This window comes from Candida dubliniensis, chromosome 2, assembly GCF_000026945.1.
Source record: "Candida dubliniensis CD36 chromosome 2, complete sequence".
In the NCBI taxonomy this organism is placed as follows: domain Eukaryota; kingdom Fungi; phylum Ascomycota; class Pichiomycetes; order Serinales; family Debaryomycetaceae; genus Candida; species Candida dubliniensis.
In genome coordinates this window covers 1,258,088-1,281,791 of record NC_012861.1, presented here as the reverse complement: position 1 = coordinate 1,281,791, position 23,704 = coordinate 1,258,088, and the positions used below count along the sequence as shown (strand labels likewise).

At 35.8% G+C, this 23,704-nt stretch overlaps 12 protein-coding genes across 12 annotated transcripts; 8 read left to right on the top strand and 4 right to left on the bottom strand. All coding sequences in view use genetic code 12, as the record gives it.

The window, feature by feature from the left end:
- Positions 1-157: 157 nt before the first annotated feature.
- Positions 158-673, bottom strand: CD36_20650 (conserved hypothetical protein; the record flags this gene model as incomplete). The annotated part of the gene is made up of 1 exon (XM_002418499.1): positions 158-673. The coding sequence occupies one exon, from the start codon at positions 671-673 to the stop codon at positions 158-160; it is 516 nt and encodes a 171-aa protein (XP_002418544.1).
- Positions 674-1,056: 383 nt separating this feature from the next.
- Positions 1,057-3,243, top strand: CD36_20640 (DNA licensing factor helicase subunit, putative; the record flags this gene model as incomplete). Its single annotated transcript, XM_002418498.1, has 1 exon — positions 1,057-3,243. One exon carries the CDS (start codon positions 1,057-1,059, stop codon positions 3,241-3,243), a length of 2,187 nt encoding a protein of 728 aa, XP_002418543.1.
- Positions 3,244-3,336: 93 nt separating this feature from the next.
- CD36_20630 (small nuclear ribonucleoprotein sm d2, putative) lies at positions 3,337-3,736 on the bottom strand (the record flags this gene model as incomplete). The annotated part of the gene is made up of 2 exons (XM_002418497.1): positions 3,337-3,670; positions 3,732-3,736. The coding sequence occupies 2 exons, from the start codon at positions 3,734-3,736 to the stop codon at positions 3,337-3,339; spliced, it is 339 nt and encodes a 112-aa protein (XP_002418542.1).
- Positions 3,737-3,933: 197 nt separating this feature from the next.
- Positions 3,934-6,297, bottom strand: CD36_20620 (cleavage and polyadenylation factor specificity complex subunit, putative; the record flags this gene model as incomplete). The annotated part of the gene is made up of 1 exon (XM_002418496.1): positions 3,934-6,297. The coding sequence occupies one exon, from the start codon at positions 6,295-6,297 to the stop codon at positions 3,934-3,936; it is 2,364 nt and encodes a 787-aa protein (XP_002418541.1).
- Positions 6,298-6,645: 348 nt separating this feature from the next.
- CD36_20610 (conserved hypothetical protein) lies at positions 6,646-7,605 on the top strand (the record flags this gene model as incomplete). Its single annotated transcript, XM_002418495.1, has 1 exon — positions 6,646-7,605. The coding sequence occupies one exon, from the start codon at positions 6,646-6,648 to the stop codon at positions 7,603-7,605; it is 960 nt and encodes a 319-aa protein (XP_002418540.1).
- A 229-nt stretch (positions 7,606-7,834) lies between these two features.
- Positions 7,835-9,013, top strand: CD36_20600 (3-phosphoserine transaminase, putative; the record flags this gene model as incomplete). The annotated part of the gene is made up of 1 exon (XM_002418494.1): positions 7,835-9,013. One exon carries the CDS (start codon positions 7,835-7,837, stop codon positions 9,011-9,013), a length of 1,179 nt encoding a protein of 392 aa, XP_002418539.1.
- Positions 9,014-9,193: 180 nt separating this feature from the next.
- On the top strand, positions 9,194-11,158 carry CD36_20590 (mitochondrial GTPase, putative; the record flags this gene model as incomplete). Its single annotated transcript, XM_002418493.1, has 1 exon — positions 9,194-11,158. The coding sequence occupies one exon, from the start codon at positions 9,194-9,196 to the stop codon at positions 11,156-11,158; it is 1,965 nt and encodes a 654-aa protein (XP_002418538.1).
- A 76-nt stretch (positions 11,159-11,234) lies between these two features.
- Positions 11,235-12,953, bottom strand: CD36_20580 (threonine dehydratase, mitochondrial precursor, putative; the record flags this gene model as incomplete). The annotated part of the gene is made up of 1 exon (XM_002418492.1): positions 11,235-12,953. One exon carries the CDS (start codon positions 12,951-12,953, stop codon positions 11,235-11,237), a length of 1,719 nt encoding a protein of 572 aa, XP_002418537.1.
- A 1,136-nt stretch (positions 12,954-14,089) lies between these two features.
- On the top strand, positions 14,090-15,238 carry CD36_20570 (conserved hypothetical protein; the record flags this gene model as incomplete). Its single annotated transcript, XM_002418491.1, has 1 exon — positions 14,090-15,238. The coding sequence occupies one exon, from the start codon at positions 14,090-14,092 to the stop codon at positions 15,236-15,238; it is 1,149 nt and encodes a 382-aa protein (XP_002418536.1).
- A 539-nt stretch (positions 15,239-15,777) lies between these two features.
- Positions 15,778-20,091, top strand: CD36_20560 (sulfite reductase [nadph] beta subunit, putative; the record flags this gene model as incomplete). The annotated part of the gene is made up of 1 exon (XM_002418490.1): positions 15,778-20,091. The coding sequence occupies one exon, from the start codon at positions 15,778-15,780 to the stop codon at positions 20,089-20,091; it is 4,314 nt and encodes a 1,437-aa protein (XP_002418535.1).
- An 854-nt stretch (positions 20,092-20,945) lies between these two features.
- On the top strand, positions 20,946-21,785 carry CD36_20550 (26s proteasome 19S regulatory particle non-ATPase subunit, putative; the record flags this gene model as incomplete). The annotated part of the gene is made up of 1 exon (XM_002418489.1): positions 20,946-21,785. One exon carries the CDS (start codon positions 20,946-20,948, stop codon positions 21,783-21,785), a length of 840 nt encoding a protein of 279 aa, XP_002418534.1.
- A 303-nt stretch (positions 21,786-22,088) lies between these two features.
- On the top strand, positions 22,089-23,693 carry CD36_20540 (conserved hypothetical protein; the record flags this gene model as incomplete). Its single annotated transcript, XM_002418488.1, has 1 exon — positions 22,089-23,693. The coding sequence occupies one exon, from the start codon at positions 22,089-22,091 to the stop codon at positions 23,691-23,693; it is 1,605 nt and encodes a 534-aa protein (XP_002418533.1).
- Between the last annotated feature and the right edge of the window lie 11 nt (positions 23,694-23,704).

The window sequence follows — 23,704 nt, the reverse complement described above, 5'->3', positions numbered from 1 at the left end:
TTTACTTTTAAACAATTGGAATGAAGAAAGGTGTAATTACATGCCAACAAGATAAAATATATTCCAAAATCTCTATTTAATTAAAAAAAGTTGGTTGCAAAAGTGTAGATGAAAAATAATAATTTAACTACTTGGGGTATCATGTGGAACGCACGACTTATAAATCCACTTTGGCATTCTTAATAAAATCATCAAATTCATCATCAATGTCTTTTATATCCAATGATTCTTCTAGTTTCGATAATTCCACCTGTTTCTGTAAATTTTCATCTTCAATTTTTTTATATTTCCGACTGGACTTTTTCGATTTACTTTGTTTCACTTTTTGAGCTCTTTCCATTAAGACAGCATTCCTACTAGTTCCAGGATTATAATAATCATCCAATTTTAAAGCCAATTTCTCTCTTGCAATAGCCCGATTTTGTTCTTGAGACCTGGTTGCTTGACAAGATACTACCATCCCTGTAGGAATATGCGTTAGTTGAACTTTACTATTTGATTTATTGATTTTTTGACCACCAGGTCCTCTCCCCCCATGCAAAAATTTTTCTTCTAAATCCTCCTCTTTAATTAAATGCTTAGGTCTTGGAGGTAGCTTATTTTTCTTTGGTATTCCATATTTTAGGGAATTTGATGTGAACAATGATCTGAAAAGATTGATCCGACTTGACATGTCTATATGAATTGGGGGGTTGCTGTTGTATAATGCTAATGATTTGATGAAACAAGAAAAAAAAGTGATGACAAGTACACTACCCTTCTCTCTATGACACGTCGCGCACCATATAAGAAGATCATCTTTACAATAGTAGTAATAATAATAATTTACCTCAAAAGGGAAAGCTAATTAAAACGTATATGCAGTCTTCTATTTTTCTCAGTTTTTTTTTCTTCTTTCAAAATTGAGAGATTACTTCAACACGTCTTTAAATTTTTCCATAAATTTGTTTACAAAACTATCTTTCTTGAATTTTTCTTTTATATATATTATATATTGTATAACATCTTTTTTCTTTTCAATCTATTAGATTTTAATTCAACAAACCACTTCAAATCATGTCTTTTGAACGTCCAGAAGTGTTTTCTGCACATGTTTTACCTGGTGAAGAACCAGCTGAAAACTCGTACAATGAGATTACAAAAGCTTTCCGTTCTTTTATTTTGGAATATAGAATCGATTCTCAGTTTATTTACAGAGATCAATTGAGAGAAAATTTGCTTATCAAGAATTACTTTTTAAAAGTTGAAGCTGATCATCTTATTTCATTCAATGAAGAGTTGAATAAAAAATTGAGTGATGATCCTGCTGAGATGATTCCGCTTTTTGAAAATGCCATTACCGACATTGCTAAGAGAATTGCTTATTTGTCTAATGATGAAATTCCTCAAGATTTCCCAACTTGTCAATTAATTTTATATTCAAAAGCCAATGAGATCTCTATAAGACATTTAGATTCTGATCATATAGCAAAAATTGTCAGAGTAAGTGGGATTATTATTTCTGCTTCAGTTTTAAGTTCTAGAGCAACACAAGTGCAATTGATATGTCGTGCTTGTAAACATACCATGAAGATTACTGTCAAGCATGGGTTTGGTCAGATCCAATTACCACCTAGATGTCTAGCACCTCATAATTCCGATCCAAATTCCACAGAAGAAAAATGTCCCAACGACTCTTATGTTATCGTTCATGATAAATCAACCTTTGTTGATCAACAGGTTTTGAAATTACAAGAAGCACCAGATATGGTTCCAGTTGGTGAAATGCCAAGACATATTCTTTTACAGGCTGATAGATATTTGACTAATCAAGTTGTCCCTGGTACTAGAGTCACCATTGTCGGTATTTATGCTATTTATCAATCAAAACAAAGTGCAAGAAACAACTCAACTTCAAATGTTGCTATTCGTAATCCATATTTACGTGTATTAGGATACCAAACTGATATTGACAATGGTGCCAATGGACAAGGAATCATCTTCAGTGAAGAAGAGGAAGAAGAATTTTTAAGAATGTCAAGAATGCCAAACTTGTACGAGACATTTGTCGATTCTATTGCTCCATCAATTTACGGTAATGAAGATATAAAAAAGGCAATCACTTGTTTATTGATGGGTGGTTCCAAAAAAATTTTACCTGATGGAATGAGGTTAAGAGGTGATATTAATGTATTATTGTTGGGTGATCCCGGTACTGCTAAATCGCAATTACTTAAATTTGTCGAGAAAATTGCTCCAATTTCAGTTTATACGTCTGGTAAAGGGTCATCAGCAGCTGGTTTGACAGCTTCAGTTCAAAGAGACCCGCAAACTAGAGACTTCTATTTAGAAGGTGGTGCTATGGTTTTAGCTGATGGTGGTGTTGTTTGTATCGATGAATTCGACAAAATGAGGGACGAGGATAGAGTTGCAATTCACGAAGCCATGGAACAACAAACCATCTCTATTGCCAAAGCTGGTATTACAACTGTTTTGAACTCCAGAACTTCTGTATTGGCAGCAGCAAATCCAGTGTTTGGAAAATACGATGAATTTAAAAGTCCTGGAGAAAATATTGATTTCCAAAGTACTATCTTGTCCAGATTTGACATGATCTTTATTGTCAAAGATGAGCACAATGAAGGTAGGGATATTTCAATTGCTCAACACGTTATGAATGTTCATACTGGTGGAAGAACACAAGATTTGTTACAAGAAGGGGAAATTCCAATAGAGAAAATGAAAAGGTACATTCAGTATGTTAAATTGAGATGCGCCCCACGTCTTACAGCAGAAGCATCAGAAAGATTGTCGTCCCATTTTGTGTCCATTAGAAGACGATTGCAACTCAATGAAGCAGAAATGAATGAAAGATCTTCTATTCCAATTACCGTTAGACAATTGGAAGCTATTATCCGTATAACAGAATCATTAGCCAAGTTGCGACTTTCACCAGTTGCTACAGAAGAACACGTTGAGGAGGCAATCAGACTATTCACAGCCTCCACAATGGATGCTGTTGATCAAGGTCTTGGAAGTTCAAACGATGTCACCTTGAATGCTGAGATCAAAAAAGTTGAACAAGAGTTGAGAAGAAGATTACCGATTGGATGGTCTACTGCTTACAAAACTATACGTAAAGAATTTGTTGATTCAGGTAAGGCTAGTGCTTCCGCATTAGAAAAAGCTCTCTATATAATGGAAAGACACGAAGTGATTAAATTCAGACACCAGAGACAGAACGTTTTGAGAGTTGGTGTTTAAGCTTGGTCGCCCTTTTTTTTTTTATTTTATTTTACATTTGGTTGTTTTTATTTCTCTTTTTATGTAATATTATAATACAAGTACTATTTAATTTTATGCCTTTAAAATGATTATCACCGAATCTCCTCTTAAAAACAATTTTGAAATGAATCGCTCCTTGGAAATGCTTTTGATTTTTTTACCCTTGTTGTTTTTGATATCCTCAGTCCATAGTTCTTTGACATTTTCCAATACCAAATTACAGTGTCTATCAAAAGCTCTCACTTTCCCTATCAATTTATGATTGTTACGACATGATATTATTATGGGAGTATCATTCTTAACTGCGTTATTCAAAATGGACATTGGACCATGATTAAATTCATATTCTTCTAAAGTTTTCAATTCTAATTCAGTTAATTCTGAACGGGGTCTATCTATAAGTTCACTAAACAAAAAAACACTGTTAGTATCCTGAAATTTAAAAGCCAATACTTAATCACACATACCTCATAATGCCTTTTATTGTAATGTATTTGTAATCCACAAGGTTATACTGTGTCTAGTAAGATGAAATAGTTTGTTTGGTTTATATGAGTTTTAAAAAGCGATAAAACAGAACAAGAGAAAAAAAGAAAAAAAAATCTACAAACAAAACGAGAAAGCGAGAAGAGGGTTATAACTTTGTTCAATGTACACTACTATACAATCCTACGTAAATTTCGAATTCTGACTTAATGGGGCGGTTAATTGACAACCTCTTTTGATGACATTTTCCACACGATCCTTTAACACTTTTGATGAACATTCAACCTCTAAACGCTTGTAGTCCACATTAGCAACCGTTTTCCCAATTTGAATAACAGCTTTTTCTTCCGGTAATTCTTTTAGGGAATCGCCAAATTGAGCTTTTAATAGTAAGGCGATTCTTTCAATTCTACTTTGAACATCACTCTTCGCATGTGCTTCAACTGGTCTATCAATTTCCATGGAATCTTCCTTTTTGACTATATGGTTATCACCATGAGTATGATTCTGGCTCGATAACTTAACAGATGCTGGTGACGAATCTATCGAGTACAAAATAGCAATAACACTATCAGCTAAAGAATCAGCCATAAGGTTGTCATTAATCCATTCCACTGTAATAAACAATCCCGGCCCCTTTGATCTGTCAATGAAAATGTCTACCACATCCATTATCACACATTCCCACTCTTCTTCGTCGTCATTAATAACATTAATGTAGCCAAACATTTGTTCAAGATGCCAAACCATCAACGATATATCAGCATTTATTTTCAAATGCATCTTTGATTTAACTATTGATGTAGACAATTGAGTAAATTCATGCAAATCCTGCAACTGCAAAAGATTCAAGTTGAAATCCTTGGATACCAATACACCAGACACCACTTGGCCAGTTTTCAACACCTTTATAGATGATTCGTTTGGCTTTTGAGTTATATCTGTTTCGCCCTTGCTTTCCTTTATCTTATCCCCTTCTTCTTCTTCTGCTTCTTCTTGAGTGAGCTCAGTTATTTTGGAGTTCTCGGCACTTACTTCATCTTGTATTACTTTCTTTAGAATCTGCAATTGTTCTTCAGCCAACGATCCCAAAACTTTAGCAATCTTTAATCCCTTAAACCCAATTTTCAATTCCTCACAATTTTTTGGATTATATACCTTCACTTCTTGATCTGTTCCCTTACGAGAAGCGTATTTACTTAATAAAGCGGATTTTAATCTACCCATTGGAACTGAATCACCATGAACTAAAATAACCTTCGAAGGAGAAACCTTTTCGATAAACTCAGAATTTTGCTGGAAATCCACATGGGCAGCAAACGAAATCTCTTCGATGCCTATACGTCTGGGGATCGTCAAATCTGGGTTCGTGGCCGATTGTATCATAGTTGGTTCCTTTAGAAGTTCTTTTGCCATTGTACCTTCTACTGAATAACCGGTCAATATCACCAAGTTCTTACCATCTGGAGCCCATTTCTCTAACAATTGTCTCGAGACCCCTGCTTGCAACATACCTGGCGTGGCAACCACCACAGAAGGTCCCATATCCTGGAATTTCGATAAATCCTTAATGGACTTGATAAACTTGAAATCAAAAGGATTTGACTTTTTACTTGATGCTGATGAAAGACGGATTTTATCATTCATGATCCCCGTATAAGTTTCATACACAGCCATACATTTTTTTGCCAAATTGGAGGCATAAAAGACATTCACATTTTGCAAATCTTCATTCTGACTCCAATACTCATCTAGAATCAATAATAATTCTTGAGCATTACCAAGTGCAAACACAGGTAATAGCACTCTCCCACCTTTTGCGATTGTTGCATGTATATGGGTAGTCAATTTTCTCTCTAGCTCTAGTCTGGGTTCAAGAGTCCCTGTACCAAAAGTTGATTCACATATTAAAATATCCGGCTTCAATGGTGGAACTTCAGCTGCATGCAAGTGTCGATTCTCTTCCCTGGAATAATCACCAGTAAACAAAACTTTTAGTCCTCCTATTTCGACAAAATACATACATGCGCCTAAAACATGCCCAGCATGATATGCTGTAAACCTTATTCCGTCAATCTCCATGGTGGAATGATAATCTATGGTTTCAATTCGGTCAAATGATTTCATGATATCATCATCGGTATATAAATTGCTACCTTCACCACCACCACTACCATCTCCAGATCGTGAATTTCCTATTGAAGTAACTCGAACAAAATCTTGCATTAGCCACCGGTAGATAGCTTTTGTTGCGTGTGTCATAAATACTTTCCCTCGGAAATTAGATTGTTGCATAACATATGGTAACGACGCAGAGTGATCGACATGGAAGTGGCTTATCAACAAGATATCAACTTTGGATATATCATACTCATCAAAATAAGGAAACGATGCATGCCCACTTAGAGCTGGATGCATCCCAGCATCCAACATTATGACTTTGTTTTTATATTCTATAATATGACATGATCTTCCAACTTCATTACAACCTCCAAGACCAAAAAATTTGAAATTCTCTTCATCCGAAAACTCGTTCTGCTCATTCATTGTTTAGTACACGTTGTATGTGATTTATTAACAGAGCTTCTTTTCAACTTTTGAAGTTTTACGAAGCTTTCTAAGTACTTTTTCACTATTAGAAGTGCTTTCTTTTTTTTTTTTTTTTCCACTTGTTTTTCTTTTTTTTTTTTTAATTGAAATGTCGCTTTTTGGAAGATGGCGATAAAATGAGTGAACTCTTCTCTGTTAACAAGACGCGGTATTCTACATGCGCTTTAAAGTGAATCAGATTGTATACACTTATCTCATACATTTTATTCCTTGACAAAAGAACAACTAAAACAAGCTGCAAGGAGTGTATATCTTATTTCCCGTTCATCATCCAATATTTTGAAAATGAAGTTGAAATTGATGACAAGAAGTTCTGAGAAATTGAAGGATACTTTATCTTTGATATCGCATGTCCGTAAATTTGTTATTCTAAAATTCACGCCAAGTGAGCTTAGTGTGATTCTGGTTAATGGTCAATCTGTAAAACTGGAGCCGCAAGTATGGTGTAAACTACCTGTTTCTGCGATATTTGATACCTGTGAAATACAGAGTGTGAGAGACAACACAATTCTGATGGAAATCAATATAGATTTACTTGTGCAGACGTTGAAAAACTTTGATAAAGCAAACAGTGAAGGATTAAATATACGGTTACAGCGTACGGATACTTCTGGAGCTAAAGGCACGAGCACTACAACAGGACGAACAGCATCATTGGCTTTGTTTTATTCCAATTTGAATATCAATGCCAATATTGTCAACCACACATTCAGAATACCAGTTAAGATACTACGAGACGCACAGGATATGCTACAAGAGCCCACACATTCTGACCTTGGATTGATAATGAAGTTACCTAATGAATTTGTAACCATGTTTAAAAGATTGGAGAAATTCAAAAAAGTGCCGTCCAGTGAGGCTTTTACAATTAAAGCTAGTCGAAGAAATGGGGGATTTCTAGGATTTATATTACAAGAAACTGGGAAATTCAAGGTGACAATTAGCTGGAACGATAAATTGGAAGTGCACAAACCAACCACCACAGAAAATGATTCATTGAGAGAGACACTTCGAAATGGACCTAGTCAATTGGAGGAACATGAGGAAGATATTATAAATGATATTGATGAAATTGAGGTAAACTTGAAATTGAAAGATTGGCAACTGGCTTCCAAAATTGTTGGCCGATGTCGAACAGTGATTCTTTATATTGGGGAAAGAGAGTGTAGTTTACATTGCTTGCTAGATGATACAGATGATGTTGAGATTGTATATTTTATTAATGGTTCTAGAATAATACACTAATAGATCGGAGTCATTAATCAAGTTATATGACTAATATTTTCTGTGCTCAACAGCACATTTTTTTTTTTTTTTTTGTTGATAAAACGGGGGGTTGCAGAGAAAACTGTTTATTTTTTTTTTTTTTACAATTTCTCTTTCCCTGTCTGTTTTAATTAACTGTCTTACACCCTAAAGCAATCAAGACAGTGATTCTTCATTCAACTCAGTTTAATAATTCGAAGAAAAAGACATGTCAGAACAAAGAACTTTGGACCGTGAAGAACCAAATTACTTTGGTGCTGGCCCAGCATTATTACCAACTTCAGTTTTACAACAAGCTGCCTATGATTTGATCTCATATCAAGGCGATAACATTGGAATTGGAGAAATTTCACATCGTTCAAAACCTGCAATCAAAGTTATCGATGACACTAAAGAAAATTTGACTAGATTGTTGAATATTCCAGACACTCATGAAGTGTTCTTTATGCAAGGAGGAGGCACTACTGGATTCTCATCAATTGCCTACAATTTGACCGCTAACTACGCCAAAAGAACCGGGAAGAAAGGGAAAGCTGCCTATGCAATCACTGGATCTTGGTCCAAGAAAGCTTCCGAAGAGGCTCAAAGATTAGGCTTTGATGTGGATATTGTCGTCAACACAAAAGGTGAGAATTTCGGAACCATTCCACCATACTCGGAATGGAAACCAATTGGAAAAGACGTCTCTTATTTGTATATGTGTGATAACGAAACGGTGCATGGTGTTGAATTTAGTGATATTCCAGGTACTGATTACTTGCCTGAAGGTGTTGAATTGGTTGCCGACATGTCCTCGAACATTTTATCTAAGGAAATTGATATTAGTAAATATGGTTTGATTATGGCTGGTGCCCAAAAGAATATTGGATTGGCTGGGTTGACTATTTACATTATTAAAAAGAGTTTGTTGGATCAAGCTACTGACGAGGAATTAAAAAGTTTAAATATTCCCTTATCGCCCATTGCATTCCATTACCCAACCGTCGTCAAGAATAATTCTGCTTACAATACAATTCCAATTTTTACTTGTTATATCTTGAAACTTGTGACTGATAAATTGATTGCAGATGGGGGTATCAAGCACACCGAGCAACTCAATAAGAAGAAAGCAACAATTTTATACGAAGCCTTGGAATCTTATCCAGACTTTTACAAGTTGCCTGTATTCAATTCTCAAGCAAGATCAAACATGAATGTTGTTTTCAGATTACCTAACGAGGATTTGGAAGCTAAGTTTATTGCAGAAGCTGCTAAGAGAAAGTTGGCAGGATTAAAGGGACACAGATCAGTTGGTGGTATGAGAGCTTCTATATATAATGCTGTTACCTTGAAGAGTGTCCAGTCTCTAGTTGACTTGGTAAATGAATTTGCTAAAGCCAATGCCTAAAAAATATGTACTGTTTTAACAAAGTAGTTTTACATGTCGCAAAATGTATGATTTAGTATGTGTGTATTTTCTTTTTTTTTTCTCTCTCCCTCTCGAGATTATGTGTACTATAACAGAATTAAAAATTTTCCAGATTGAAGCGACACATAGAAATATGAAAATCACTCCCTTATTGAAGAGATGCTACTAAGGCCGAAATCTGGGAATATTTTAAAGTATGGCCATTTTTTACTGAAAAGATGGTTGACAGCTCTGAAACTACTATACTCTGTGGAGGAGATGAAGATCAAGATCAGTCAAGATCAATATCGAAAGGCACTTGAAGAAAGAATAGATAAAATACCAATTGAAAACTATCGGAACTTCAGTATTGTAGCACACGTGGATCATGGTAAATCCACATTATCAGATCGATTGTTGGAAATGACGGGGGTGATTAAGCCAGGATCCAAGTCTCAGGTTTTGGATAAATTAGATGTCGAGAGGGAAAGAGGAATTACGGTTAAAGCCCAGACAGTGTCTATGTTTTATAACGATGGGAAACAAGATTATTTGTTACACTTGGTTGATACACCTGGGCATGTTGATTTTAGAGCAGAAGTATCAAGGTCATACGCATCCTGTGGTGGAGCATTGTTGTTGGTCGATGCATCTCAGGGGGTGCAAGCACAGACAGTAGCAAATTTCTACTTGGCATACAGCATGGGATTAAAATTGATTCCTATAATAAACAAGATTGATTTAGATCTGGCTAACATTGCTGGAGCTAAGGAACAGATTGAGACGACATTTGAGTTAGACCCTAATGATTGCATCGCAGTAAGCGCCAAAACCGGTTTAAATGTTGAACAGATAATTCCCTCTGTTATTAAAAATATCCCTTCTCCTGTGTGTGACGTGAACAAACCTTTGAGAGCCTTATTGGTGGATTCATGGCATGATCCATACGTTGGCGTGGTAATGCTTGTTCATATTGTGGATGGGAAAATGAAAAAAGGTATGAAAATCTTGTCAGCACACACAAATAGGACATACGACGTTAAGGAAGTTGGGATAATGTATCCAGATAGAACCCCAACCAGTTTTATTAAAGCAGGACAAGTCGCCTATATTATACCAGGGATGAAGAACCCTCGAGAAGCCCTTGTGGGTGACACGTTTTACCAAATGGGCAAGCATGAAGATCTTGAACCATTACCCGGATTTGAAGAGCCTAAGCCAATGGTGTTTGTTGGGGCATTCCCAGCAGATGGCAAAGAATTTAATGCTATGGATGACCAAATGCAGAATTTAGTTTTGAATGACAGATCGGTAACCTTGGAGCAGGAAACATCTAATGCATTAGGGCTAGGTTGGAGATTGGGATTCTTGGGCTCGTTACATGCATCAGTGTTTAAGGAGAGATTAGAAAAAGAATATGGGGCAAAGATTATTTTGACAGCTCCTACGGTGCCCTACAAGATCATTTATAAGAATGGTGAAGAAAAAATTGTGACAAACCCTGATGATTTCCCAGATAACCAGAAACATTATGATGTCGAAAGCTATATGGAACCATATGTTGAGGCAATAATGACTGTTCCAAACGAATATATTGGAAATGTTATGACGTTGTGTTTAAATAATCGAGGAGAACAGAAAGAAATCGAATACTTAACAACAGGACAGGTATTGCTAAAGTATGAGATTCCAACTTCACAACTTGTGGAGGACTTTTTTGGGAAACTAAAGGGATGTACCAAAGGATATGCTTCCCTTGATTATGAAGAAGCAGGATATAGAAAGTCAGATATAGTTAAAATGCAGCTTTGTGTGAATGGTGAACCTCAAGACGCGTTAACTACAGTTATACACAGATCACAGGCGCAAGCAAGGGGGAAGGAATACGTTACGAGGTTCAAGAAATATTTGAGTTACCAATTATTTGAAGTTGCTATTCAAGCAAAGATTAATAATAAAGTAGTGGCAAGAGAAACCATTAAAGCAAAAAGAAAAGACGTTACCCAAAGGCTACATGCAGCAGACATTTCAAGATACAAGAAGTTGTTGGAAAGACAAAAGGAAGGAAAGAAACAGATGAAATTAAGTGGTAAAGTGACAATCAAGAACGACGCTTATCAAGCTTTTTTACGTCGAGAAGATTAGACTATAACAAAAGAGATACCATAATACCTTACAAGATATACATGTATATAGATTGTTTATTCAACTAATAGAATCATTATTTTTGTGAGCTTCTCAAAAACTTTTTGTAAAAGATGTTGTCAGATTCATCGACAAAAGTGTAACCAACGTTCTTTAAAAATTCTTGGAAATCTTTCTCCGATCCTTCAGGAAGAGTAAATGCACACAAGATTTTCCCAACATCATGACCATGGTTTCTGTAATTAAACAAACTGATATTCCAATCGCTCTTTAATGCTTGCAAAAAGTTGAACAAAGCGTTTGGTTTTTCAGGGAACTCAAATTGATAAATTTTTTCATTCGATTGTGTTGTAGATTGTGACTTACCACCAACTAAATAACGTCCATGAGACTTTGCCAATTCGTTATCCGAAATATCAACAACTTCAAATCCACAGTTTTCCATTGCTGTTATAACTGATGATTTTTCTTTCTTTTTATCCACAACATTAAACGACACAAATATATCAGCATTTTCCTCGTTATTATATCTGTATGAAAATTCGGTGATGGCACGTGGATTAATAACTTTTTGCAATCTAGCAAACTCACCAGGTTTCTCGGGAATGGTAACAGCCAACGACACTTCTTTTCCTTCACCCAAAACTGCTCTTTCGCTTACAAACCTCAATCTATCAAAATTCATATTAGCACCTGACAAAATTGGAACATATGTTTTATCCCTGTGATCAATCTCGGGATGTTCTTCAATGTACTTTTTCAATCCAGCGACAGACAATGCTCCAGAGGGTTCGACAATCAGCCTTGTGTCTTCAAAAATGTCTTTAATAGCAGCACACAATTCATCAGTGTTGACAAGAACAACGTCATCTACATACTCTTTTGCTAGTCTCCAGGTTTCATCACCGAGTACTTTCACGGCAGTACCATCTGCAAACAAGCCAACTTTATCCAAGGTAACCAGGCGGTTGTTTTTCAAAGACTGATTCATCGCATCAGCGTCATACGTTTCTACCCCTATGATTTTGACATGAGGGGCAATATGCTTCAAATACACTGCCACACCTGCAATTAAACCACCTCCTCCAACAGGAACAAATATGGCGTTCAATTTATCTAATCTCAATTGTCTGGCAATCTCTAAAGCAATTGTACCCTGGCCAGCAATAACGTACGGATGGTTGAAAGGTGGAATATTAATTAAATTTTGCTCTGAGCTCAACCTTTCACACTCTTGTTTTGCTGAATCAAAATCGTCACCATATAATACAACTTGGGCACCCAATCTTGAAACATTGGTGTATTTGATAGAAGGTGTTGGAGTTGGCATAACTATGGTGGCTGGGATATTCAATTTACTCGAAGAAAATGCTACTCCTTGAGCATGGTTTCCTGCAGAGCAAGCAATAACACCCGAAATAGGTTGTGGGGAATTTGAATGCAAATGAGCAATCATATTATATGCACCTCTCAACTTGAACGAAAATACCGGTAAAAGGTCCTCTCTTTTAAGGTAAATGTTGGCACCACATCTATGAGATAAATTGATAGCATTGGTTAGTGGTGTACCAGCTTCGTCCACAACATCGTAAACTCTTGAAGTTAATATCAATTTGACATAATCTGGTTGTCTCTCACCTTGTGAATTCACTATGAAATCCGAGTTCAAAAGTTCAGGCCATTTTTGTCTAGGGGTAAGGGGTTTGGTCGTTGTACTATTTAATCTTAGTACCTGTAGTTTGCGTGATGTGCCATTTAAAAAAACCTTAGCACTTGAAAGTCGAGTGATTGACATGGGCCTTTTTTTTTGTATTCAGTTGAAGACTGGGGGGATACAACTAGAAAAAGAAAAATCAGATATGCTTGAATTGCAATTTCCTAGTCCTGTGAAATAATATTGGTAAAATGAAAGAACAAGAATTTATTGGGACTTTTTTTTTTTTCACTCACTAATTCCATTGTTAGTGTGTTGATGTTTTTGACTCATTGAAAAATTTAGTTAATGGTTCCGTACCTTCTACACGACCTATATATTAAACTAAACATATTTCGGAGTAACTGCAAGTAATTGTTGAAACCATACTCTCATTTAATATCGTTTGTGATATTATTCTTTCAAAATATCTTAATAACAAAAGAAATCAATTAAAGGCCATTGTTTTATATCAAGATTGAATACTGGTGATGCTTTATAGTTTTATCATGTTATTAGGCACCCTAATCTTGAAGGGTAACAATTTGGCTGCGAAAATGTAGACGGAAAAAAAGTATACAGAGTTCAACTTTGAACGTACAAAAAAAACAAAAAATAAAGAGTAAAACGAAGATGGAAAATAGACTCTCAGGTTTGGAATGAAGCTTAAAACTTTAATACAAGATCAATCCAAATTTAACTAATTTTGTGGATCACTCATATAATCAGTATTTTTTTTTTTTTACATTTAATTTGGGTAGCAAATTATTGTCAAAATTCTCTTCATTGTATTTGTTTGTACTTTCCCAAATTTGAGCACCTTCAACGGTTTACCTTACTTTTTAGGGGATAGCAATTCTCTTCCAGATGAATTTTCTTACTCTTTTGTTTTCATAGAAAACTGTGTTTTTGAAATGTAAAGTAAGCAGATAGTTTGGAGCTCTTTTTATTTTTTTTTTTTTTTGTTATCTTGAAAACATTGAATACATGGTTATATTTCCTTTATTTTTTTTTTTTCGATATTCACCTGTACCTGATATTGCTTTTGTCCTAATTACTAACCAACTTTTTTTTTTGTTTAGTTGTTACCACTATCACTATTTGGATTAAACTTTTTGAAGTTTTGAACAGTTTAGCTTGGTGGTAGTCAGTCCTTGCATCAACGAATTCAACAGAGAAGAAAATAACAAACAGTGAGCTGGTCTATTTTAGTTTGGTTGTTTTCTTTGGGGAAGAAAATGGTGCTAAATTTTGATGATGAATTGAATTTACAAGAGTATACAATTTCTAACCAAAGCTTGGAAAGAACTAGTAGTATTAAGCCTGATAACATTAGTAATATACTTGAGGAAGCACCAAATGAAATACCGAATAATCAACCGCACGTTGACTTCACAAATTCAGAATTAGAATACTTGACCTGTCACAGTTTAACAGCACATGCGTTTGAAAACAGCGAAATAGACGTATCACCTGCCATTTCAAACCAAACACATCAGCTGCTAAGGCCCTCGTTTTCTTCCGAGTATGATACCGACACAACCGATCTTATAGGGATTGTAGAACAGAGTACTCATCATACAAATGCAACTTATAACCACTACAACAAATCATCAGAAGAATTGGCATTTCAAGAGAGTATTGACTACTCGACATTCCTTGAGAATGTACTTGAAAAGGAAAACAACAACAGCATAGGAGATATAGATTCAAATAAAGAGTTTGAAAATGCAGCAACAAACTTATTCAGCTCGGAAAACTGTGAGCACGATTTGTTACTACTACAGCACGAATTGCAGGAAACCGGTATACCTATAGAGCAATTTCAGCCCCAATCTTACATGTACAACGAAGATAATGCTGACTTGATAAATCAAAGTCCAGCACAAGTCAATACCGCCGCCACCGTCACAACAACAACCACACTGCTGGTTCTGGTTCTACTGTTAGTTAAATCTCCTTGTCACGTGATTTCCAACTATGAGGATTTTGTTACTTCGCCAATATATGAATGGCCAAATGACGAATCGGGCGTATCAGTTAACCTTTTGAACACAATTAATGTACGAGTGGCGAATTTGGAGCCAAAAACAGTCAGTGATGCCGTGAGGAAAACGATACGAGAGGAATTTGTTATACAAGATATGTTTCTCAATGGGAAATCTCTCCTCCCGCCAGAAATACCCAAATCTATTAGGAAAAAGTCAGATAGAGATGTTGAATGGACTCCCCTCAGTGTTTACAAAGCGTATACAAACATTAAATCACCTACTAACGGTAAAGAAGCATATAACCATTTAGTGCCCTATACTTCTTGTATTGGCACGCTAAATTACCGACCAAAAGATCACGCTGCTTGGAAACGGGCTCCGAATAGACGTCGCTAACAGTCACAAAACAGACAAGTGTATAGTTACAGATATATGTATATATATATATATTGGTCTGTATTATTTAATGTTAAACGATTCATGGGATTTCACAATTAATGATTTCTTGTTTGGTTCCCATTAACGGGGTTTGTATATAGATTCTTGGTTTTAGCTTAACATTGGCAATGTTGTAACATTACAGTTTTGATAGGATTTGCTGCAAATCTGTTTTTTTTTTTTTTTTCTCAAATCCCGCCGTGGAAATTGCTGATTATCCACATGTGAGAATTTCTCAAATTTCACTGTGCTCGTATACTTAAACCAATCAAAGGAACAATTTTTTATATTACGCATTACTCACGTGCCAGGTCGCAATATATTTTCAGCCTGTACATAACTGTATCATCTCCACTAAGATGGTTGACTAACATTAACCCATATATACCATGATAGATCCAAAGCTAAATTGACCCAAAAAAAAATTTTTTTTGCTTAAAAGGTCTTTCTGGAAATAGACTAACTACTTTAATATATAAAATATTACTAGAGTTCTAATGAGTTTACATCAGGAAGAAGCTATTGCAAGAGTAGTGAAAAATATTGGAGGTACTGTGTTTGTCACACAACCTGCCAAATCCGTTGAGTCATCATTTACAAACTTGTTTCTGGAAAAAATCACATTGTTGAACTCAAATGAACCATATTCTAGTGTACAAGAATATGTATCACAATTGAACAACGTTGAAGATGAGGATGCTGAAACAGAAGTTGTCACTGTCACCACTGATGGTATCACTCTTTTGAAGAACTTACCATCATTTTCATCTGAAGTTTTCCAAACAAACAAGATAGTTTCTCACGTTGAGTTGAATAATTTTGATTACGCAATTGTTACCGCATTAAGGGATCTACAGTATCCTGTTTTGGTTTCGCAAACTTCCCAAGAGGCTTTCACGTATGCAAACTTGGCCTACAACTTGGCCACCAAATTCAACACTTCTGTTTTCCATTTTTTTGCTCCAACAGATTATCAATCAAAGAAGTCAATTAAATTAGCGGAAGGAGTATTGTTAGAGAAATTAGAAAATTTGTCATTGGATGCCATTGTTTCGAAATTCAATGTCAAACCATTTGAAATTGTGAACAAAGCTTCGAATCAAAAAGATGCTGTTTTGTTTTTGGGTCAATTGAATGATGAATTGATCAATGCCGCAAAGAAAGAGAATGCATTATTGATTAATATCAAAATTTACAAACCTTTCCAATTGCAATATTTGCTTAATATCATTCCCTCGAGTGTTGAAACAATCACGATTGTGCAGCAATCTACAACTCCAATTGTTACGTTTGCTCCATTGTTGCTTGATTTTTTTTCGGAATATTCCAAGTATCAGGCTTTGAAAAACTTTACAAAGATTGTTTCTGCAACTTTTGGTTTGGTTACAGATTATGCTACTGTTGTTTCACAATTGTTGGCAAACACTAGATCTGAAAACCCTAAACAAAACTTATCTTTTGGTAAGGTCAATACAGTATTGACAACCAAATCTTCAAAGAAGAGATATGAGAATTATTTAGAAGCCGTTTCAGAAGCCCATAATTTAGAACAGGCTTATCTTAAAGTATTGCAGCAAATCAACCTGGCCAATTTGAAAGTATTGAATGAATTCCAAGCTGCTGATGCTGGTCTTGAAGTCAATCCGGAATTTGGATTTGGTTCCTTTTTGTATGACCAAGAACAACAAGAAAATTTGGTTTCATTGGTTCAAAAATCCATAAAGGAAAACAAGTTTCATTCAATAGATAATGGTAAGTTGATTGAACTCCTTTCTCAGTGGTTGGTGCAGATACAAGACAGCGGTGAAGTAGAAAATAGATTGCCAGTCGAAATAGTGGACTTGCTAAAAACCGACGAAACAACTACCACTGCTCGTGAATTGTTAGCATTATCTGGACACTTCAGGACAGAGAAGAATTGGTTAATTGGATCAGATGCCTGGTCTTACGATTTAGGGTCATCTGGTGTGCACAACGTGATAACTTCTGGAAAGAACATAAATATGTTGATTATTGACTCTGAGCCATATTCAGAGAAATCATCAAATAAGGCCATTAATGGTTCTCGTAAGAAAGATGTTGGTTTATATGCAATGAATTATGGGGAATGTTATGTTGCCTCAGTTGCCATCTACTCATCTTACACTCAAGTATTACAGGCTTTTATCGAAGCAGAAAAGTTCAATGGTCCATCAATTGTTTTGGCTTATTTGCCGTATCATAGAGAATCAGATAGTACTTTAACTGTTTTACAAGAGACAAAGAAAGCCGTCGACAGTGGATACTGGCCATTGTATAGATACAATCCAAGAGTTCAAAATGAAACTGATGCCTTCAAATTAGATTCTTCCAATTTAAGAAAACAGTTATCGGACTTTTTAGAAAGAGAAAATAAATTAACTATGTTGGCATCTAAAGATCCATTGTTGTCTAGAAACTTGACAGCCAATGCCAACACTGAGGCAAAAACCAAACAATCTAAGATTGCAGACGAGTCATTTGCTCAGTTGTTACAAGGGTTATCTGGTCCACCTTTGACGGTTGCATTTGCATCTGATGGAGGGAATGCAGAAGCTGTTGCTAAAAAGGTTAATAGACAAGCTTTGGGTAGAGGTTTAAAGTCAGTTGTTTTACAAATGGATGATTTGTCAGTTGAAGATTTACCCACTGAAACTAATGTTGTTTTTATTACTTCAACATCAGGACAAGGGGAATTCCCCACTAATGGTAAACAATTCTGGGACGGTGTTAAAAACACCACAGATTTGGATTTGTCTGGTATTAGATTTTCTGTTTTTGGTTTAGGTGACTCTCAATACTGGCCAAGAAAAGAAGACAAACATTACTATAACAAACCTGCCAAAGACTTATTTGCCAAGTTAAAGCTTTATGGTGGTGTTGAATTGGCGGATATTGGGTTAGGTGATGACCAAGATGCAGATGGATTTTCTACTGGGTTCAATGAATGGATCCCAAAAATTTGGGCAGCCTTGGGTGTTGACAATGTTGAAGGTGTTGAAGAGCCAAAACCAATTACAAACGAAGATATGAAGTTAGGTTCTGATTATCTTAGAGGTACAATTGTTGAGGGTTTAAACGATCAATCTACGGGAGCTATTTCTGCTGTTGACCAACAATTGACCAAATTCCATGGTATCTATATGCAAGACGACCGTGATGTTAGAGATGAACGCAAAGCTCAAGGTCTTGAACCAGCTTACGCTTTTATGGTACGTGTTCGTTTACCAGGTGGTATTGCTACACCTGAGCAATACTTGAAAATGGACGAGTTGGCTGATGAAAGAGGTAATGGTACATTGAAATTGACTACCAGAGCAACTTTCCAATTACATGGTGTAGTAAAGCACGATTTAAAGCCAGCAATCAGAGGCATGAACTCAGCATTGATGGATACATTGGCTGCTTGTGGAGATGTTAACAGAAATGTGATGGTGTCAGCTTTACCACATAATGCCAAGGTTCATGGTCAAGTTTCTCAAATTGGAGCCTTGATTTCTGAATTTTTGTTGCCAAGGACAACTGCATATCATGAAATTTGGTTGCAAGGTGATGATCCTGGTGATAAACCTGGCTATAGAGAAGCTTGGGAGAATCGTAAAGAAGGGCCAACCAAAAAGAAAACCTTGGTTGCTGGTAATGTCTTGGCAGATGTTGAACCACAATATGGGGTGACATATTTACCTAGAAAGTTCAAGATTGTTATAACAGTCCCACCATATAACGATGTTGATGTATATGCCCATGATGTTGGTTTGATAGCTATTGTTGAAGATAATGAAGTGGTTGGCTTTAATGTTTTAGCTGGTGGTGGTATGGGTTCGACTCATAATAACAAAAAGACATATCCAAGAACTGGATCTATGTTGGGTTATGTATCCAAAGATCAAGTTCACATAGTCTGTGAAAAGATCATGTTGGTACAGAGAGACTTTGGTGATAGAACAAACAGAAAGCATGCTAGATTGAAGTATACTATTGATGACCTTGGTGTTGACGTTTTCAAGGGTAAAGTTGAAGATTTGTTGGGCTATAAATTTGAAGAGCCAAGACCATTCAAAATTGAATCAAATATTGACTATTTTGGCTGGTGTAAGGATGAATTAGGATACAACCATTTCACTGCATTCATTGAAAATGGTAGAATTGAGAATACTCCAGAATTACCACAGAAAACTGGTTTGCGTAAAATTGCTGAATTCTTGAAATCAGGAAATAGATCAGGAGAATTCAGATTGACTGGTAATCAGCATATTCTTATTTCTAATGTTTCTGACCAAGATTTGGACGAAGTGAAGAAATTGTTAGCTCAGTATAAATTGGACAATACTGATTTCTCTGCTTTAAGAAAATCTTCTGCAGCTTGTGTTGCCTTCCCAACATGTGGTTTGGCTATGGCTGAATCTGAAAGATACTTGCCGGTTTTGATCACCAAATTGGAAGAGGCTTTAGAGGAGTATGGTTTGAGACATGATTCCATAGTGATGAGAATGACTGGTTGTCCGAACGGTTGTGCTAGACCTTGGGTTGCTGAAGTTGCATTGGTCGGTAAAGCATATGGAGCATATAATTTAATGTTGGGAGGTGGTCATCATGGTCAAAGATTGAATAAGATTTATAGATACTCCATCAAAGAGGACGAAATTTTGAACATTTTGAAACCTTTGTTCAAAAGATGGAGCTTGGAAAGAAATGACAACGAGCCATTCGGAGATTGGTGTATTAGAGCAGGAATTATTGCAGAAACTACAGAAGGGAAATATTTCCATGATGACATTGCTGAAGACGCATAAGCTCCCCAAAAACAAAATAAAGCACTTGTACACATTCAATTCTGGTGTTCAACTGACTGATGATGTTAGATAATTGTTTTGTATGTTATTTTAGATTATATTGATAAAATTTTTAGATAAATTATTGCATAAACGTGAGGTTGTTAATTGGAAACTAAAAAGCAGAATACTTTTAGATTTGTGAAGGAAGTAAAACTGGGCGATCAGATTTTGTTATCTACTACTTGTTTTAGTTGTCTTCACTGGACTCTTCTTTTGGTCAAGTATTAGTTTTCGTCTCATATCTTGTACATCTCTTACTAGGTTTTTGGCAACTAGTTTCTTTGATCTTTCCACTTGAAATATGTCTTTCAATTTTATGTCCCACAACGTTACACTGACTCCATTCAATCTTCGTAGCACCTTTTGGAAAGTCTGGTCTGCTAGTTTCTTCTTGGCCATTTCATTCCGTTTCGCCACTTTTGCTCTTTCCAATCTAAGATGATTCAATATTGCCTCCTTCTGTTTTTTTGTATAATTCATAGTTTGTGTTAGACCAGGAATACACTCTAATATATTTGTAATTGCTAGACGTGTTGTGTTAATTTGAATGGGTAAAAAAAAAAAAAAAATATAAATACTTTGATTCAAAACTGCATATAAGAAACTTCCAGATTGTCTTTTCAGTTTATGGAAATTTGTACACACGCACACACACAATTTTATTTTTCTCTTTGCTAACTTTTTGGGGATTGTTTTGAGATTCGATTCTCAAAATCAGTGGCAATTTAATCAGTTTTACTAAATACTTCCATTCTAAACAGTGTTTCCTTCGACTACTTATCCAATTTCTAAGACATACAATACTATAAAAAATGGTTCTTGAGGCTACTATGATTGCCATTGACAACTCAGAGTATATGAGGAATGGCGATTTTTTGACATCTAGATACGAAGCTCAATTAACTGCAACAGAATTTATTTTCCAAAATAAAATTAACTCAAACCCTGAGAATACAGTTGGATTATTAGCCTATGGTGGTAGTGGTCCCCAAGTTTTATCGACTTTGACTACTGATTTTGGTAAAATATTGGCTGGAGTTCATGAAACAAAAATTCAAGGTGAAAATAACTTTTCGAGTGGAATCCAAGTGGCTGCATTGGCGTTGAAACACCGTCAAAATAAGGTCCAACAGCAAAGAATCATTATATTTGTTGGAAGTCCAATAAAGGAATCTGAGAAAGAATTGGAAAAATTAGCTAAAAAAATGAAGAAGAATAATGTGGCTGTAGACATCATAAATTTTGGTGAAGAGGGCGTCAACACCGCCAAGTTAGAAAGATTCCAGTCAACTATAAATAACCACGATAATTCACATCTTGTTACAGTATCTCCAGGGCCGAGATTATTGTATGAGGTTGTTGCTTCTTCCCCTATTTTAGTAGAGGACGGTGGATTCGGTGCTGGAGGCTCAGGTGGTGATATGGATTTCTTTGGTGGTGCCGGTGGTGCTGGAGATATCATTGATCCAAACATGGATCCAGATTTGGCAATGGCATTGAGGTTATCGTTGGAAGAAGAGAAGGCCAGACAGGAAAGAGAGACCGCAGATAGAGTTAAAGCAGAAAGTAGTACGGATTTGGAAAAGATTGATGAAAGCAAAGAAAACAATAACGATAAGGACAAGGATGTCAACATGGAAGATGCTAAATAAGCTGTATAGAATTGGGAGCATAATAAAAATGATACTATATGCTGTTTAATAGCGGAGACTATTGCATAACTTTTGAATGTTGCAAAAAAAAAAAAAAACAATTTTTTAAAAAAAGCGGTATTTTCTATACATCTATAGACTAGAAGATTGCAAGAACCACGATCTTATACACTTGCAACCACTTTTTTCTTTAAAGAACCTAGTTGGTTTGTCGAAACAATTCTATCAGATTGAATATACTATAGGGTTTTAGTTCCACGACCTCTTTTTTTCATTTTTTGAGAATCAAGAACATCAGATCTCATGATTGGTAGAAGTTCCAGAGATGCAAGCCACCAAAACAAAAAGTTTAGAAAACTGCCAATTACAGGAACTGCTTCAAATTCCTCACATTTGAATATTTTAAAAACACCAAAGATAAACTTAATAGCCACTTCATCTAAAGATTTGCTGCTAACACCCATTATACTGACTAAATCGCACTTTATCGATGCCTACTCAAAAGGAAAGTGGAATTTGTCCAAAGTTCCGTGTCCTCCGTGTATGCCAAATAGCGGTTACATGAAACCTCCCGAGAGTTACAATGAACCGTCAAGGTTAAATGCTGTATCACAGTTTATTGAATTACCGCATTGGCATGAATTGGCAATTTTCAAACGGTCTCTTTCAAAGTTGCGGAAAACCTTCCAAGTACCAGGAGTGGCATTGTCGATGATTGACAACTACAAGTGTCACTTTAAAATTGAAATCATGTTAAATACTAGCTACGTGCCAAGATGTATTGCAATTGACTCGCATGCCATACTCTCACAGGGGTATTTTTTGTTATTGGATGCCACAAAGGATTGGAGGACTCGAGCTAACCCATTGGTTACTAGTTCTCCGTATATCCGTTTTTGGTGTGGAGTTCCCTTAGTTACATCCACGCAAGAGGTGGTGGGTATTTTATCAATATTTGACAGATTTTCAAAGGACAACTTTAATGAGGAAAATTGTTCAGTGTTAGCATCTGCAAGTAAAGAAATTATGAGTTTGTTAGAAACCCCTTTGTCAGAAATAATGTTCAAGTTTAGTGGATACTCTGCAAGAACCAACAATACAGATTTTGTGTATGTGAATGAGGACTTAAAAGACTTGCAAAAGCAAATTGGTAGAGCAACTAGCAGTAAATCTTCTTTGGTTTTCGAGAAAGACGGATCCGGTGGACGTTACTCACAGAACAATAATTACCGCTTTATAAAGTATGGTCCCAGTAGCATTAAACTGGGTACTGCTTCAAACGAACTTGAAAACGAGGGGCATTCGAATGCACTTATCAAAGAAAGAGACTTGTGGCAGTTTTTATTCTCGGTGGGATCTTTGAAGAAAGCAGGATCAGTGTTGTGTAGGATTTTGGCAACGAATTATCAGTTTGAATTGGTTTATATTCTTGAAATAAGAATCGCCGAGCCATACCTGATAGCAAAAGAATTGTTTCCAAGTTATGCAGATAATGTGGAGGCAGAATCGTTCCAACACTTTAATAAATTGACCAAACGCAAAAACGTACATGATGAATTTATGACACGGGTTATTGGCTTTTATGGTACTAACTTTACGACTCAGCATTTTGAAAGTTCTATTCACTACAAGGCATTCATGTCAGAATTTGGGATAGAATACAAGAATTTGAGAGGAAATTCTTTCTATAATCGAGGAATATTATTGCCATTTTTCAGGAACAATTCTGTACTTGTTAAGAAAAAAAGCACAGGGGTGGACAAGAGGTATTCAGATGTTTACTTGAGAAGTGGAGGGTTTCTTGTTGCATTATTTTCTGTTAATTTGTATAAGGATATCGATACTGACTTGGTATCGAATATTTTTAATCATGCTAGTACATATAGAAAAATATATATTTGTACATGAAGCATATACGG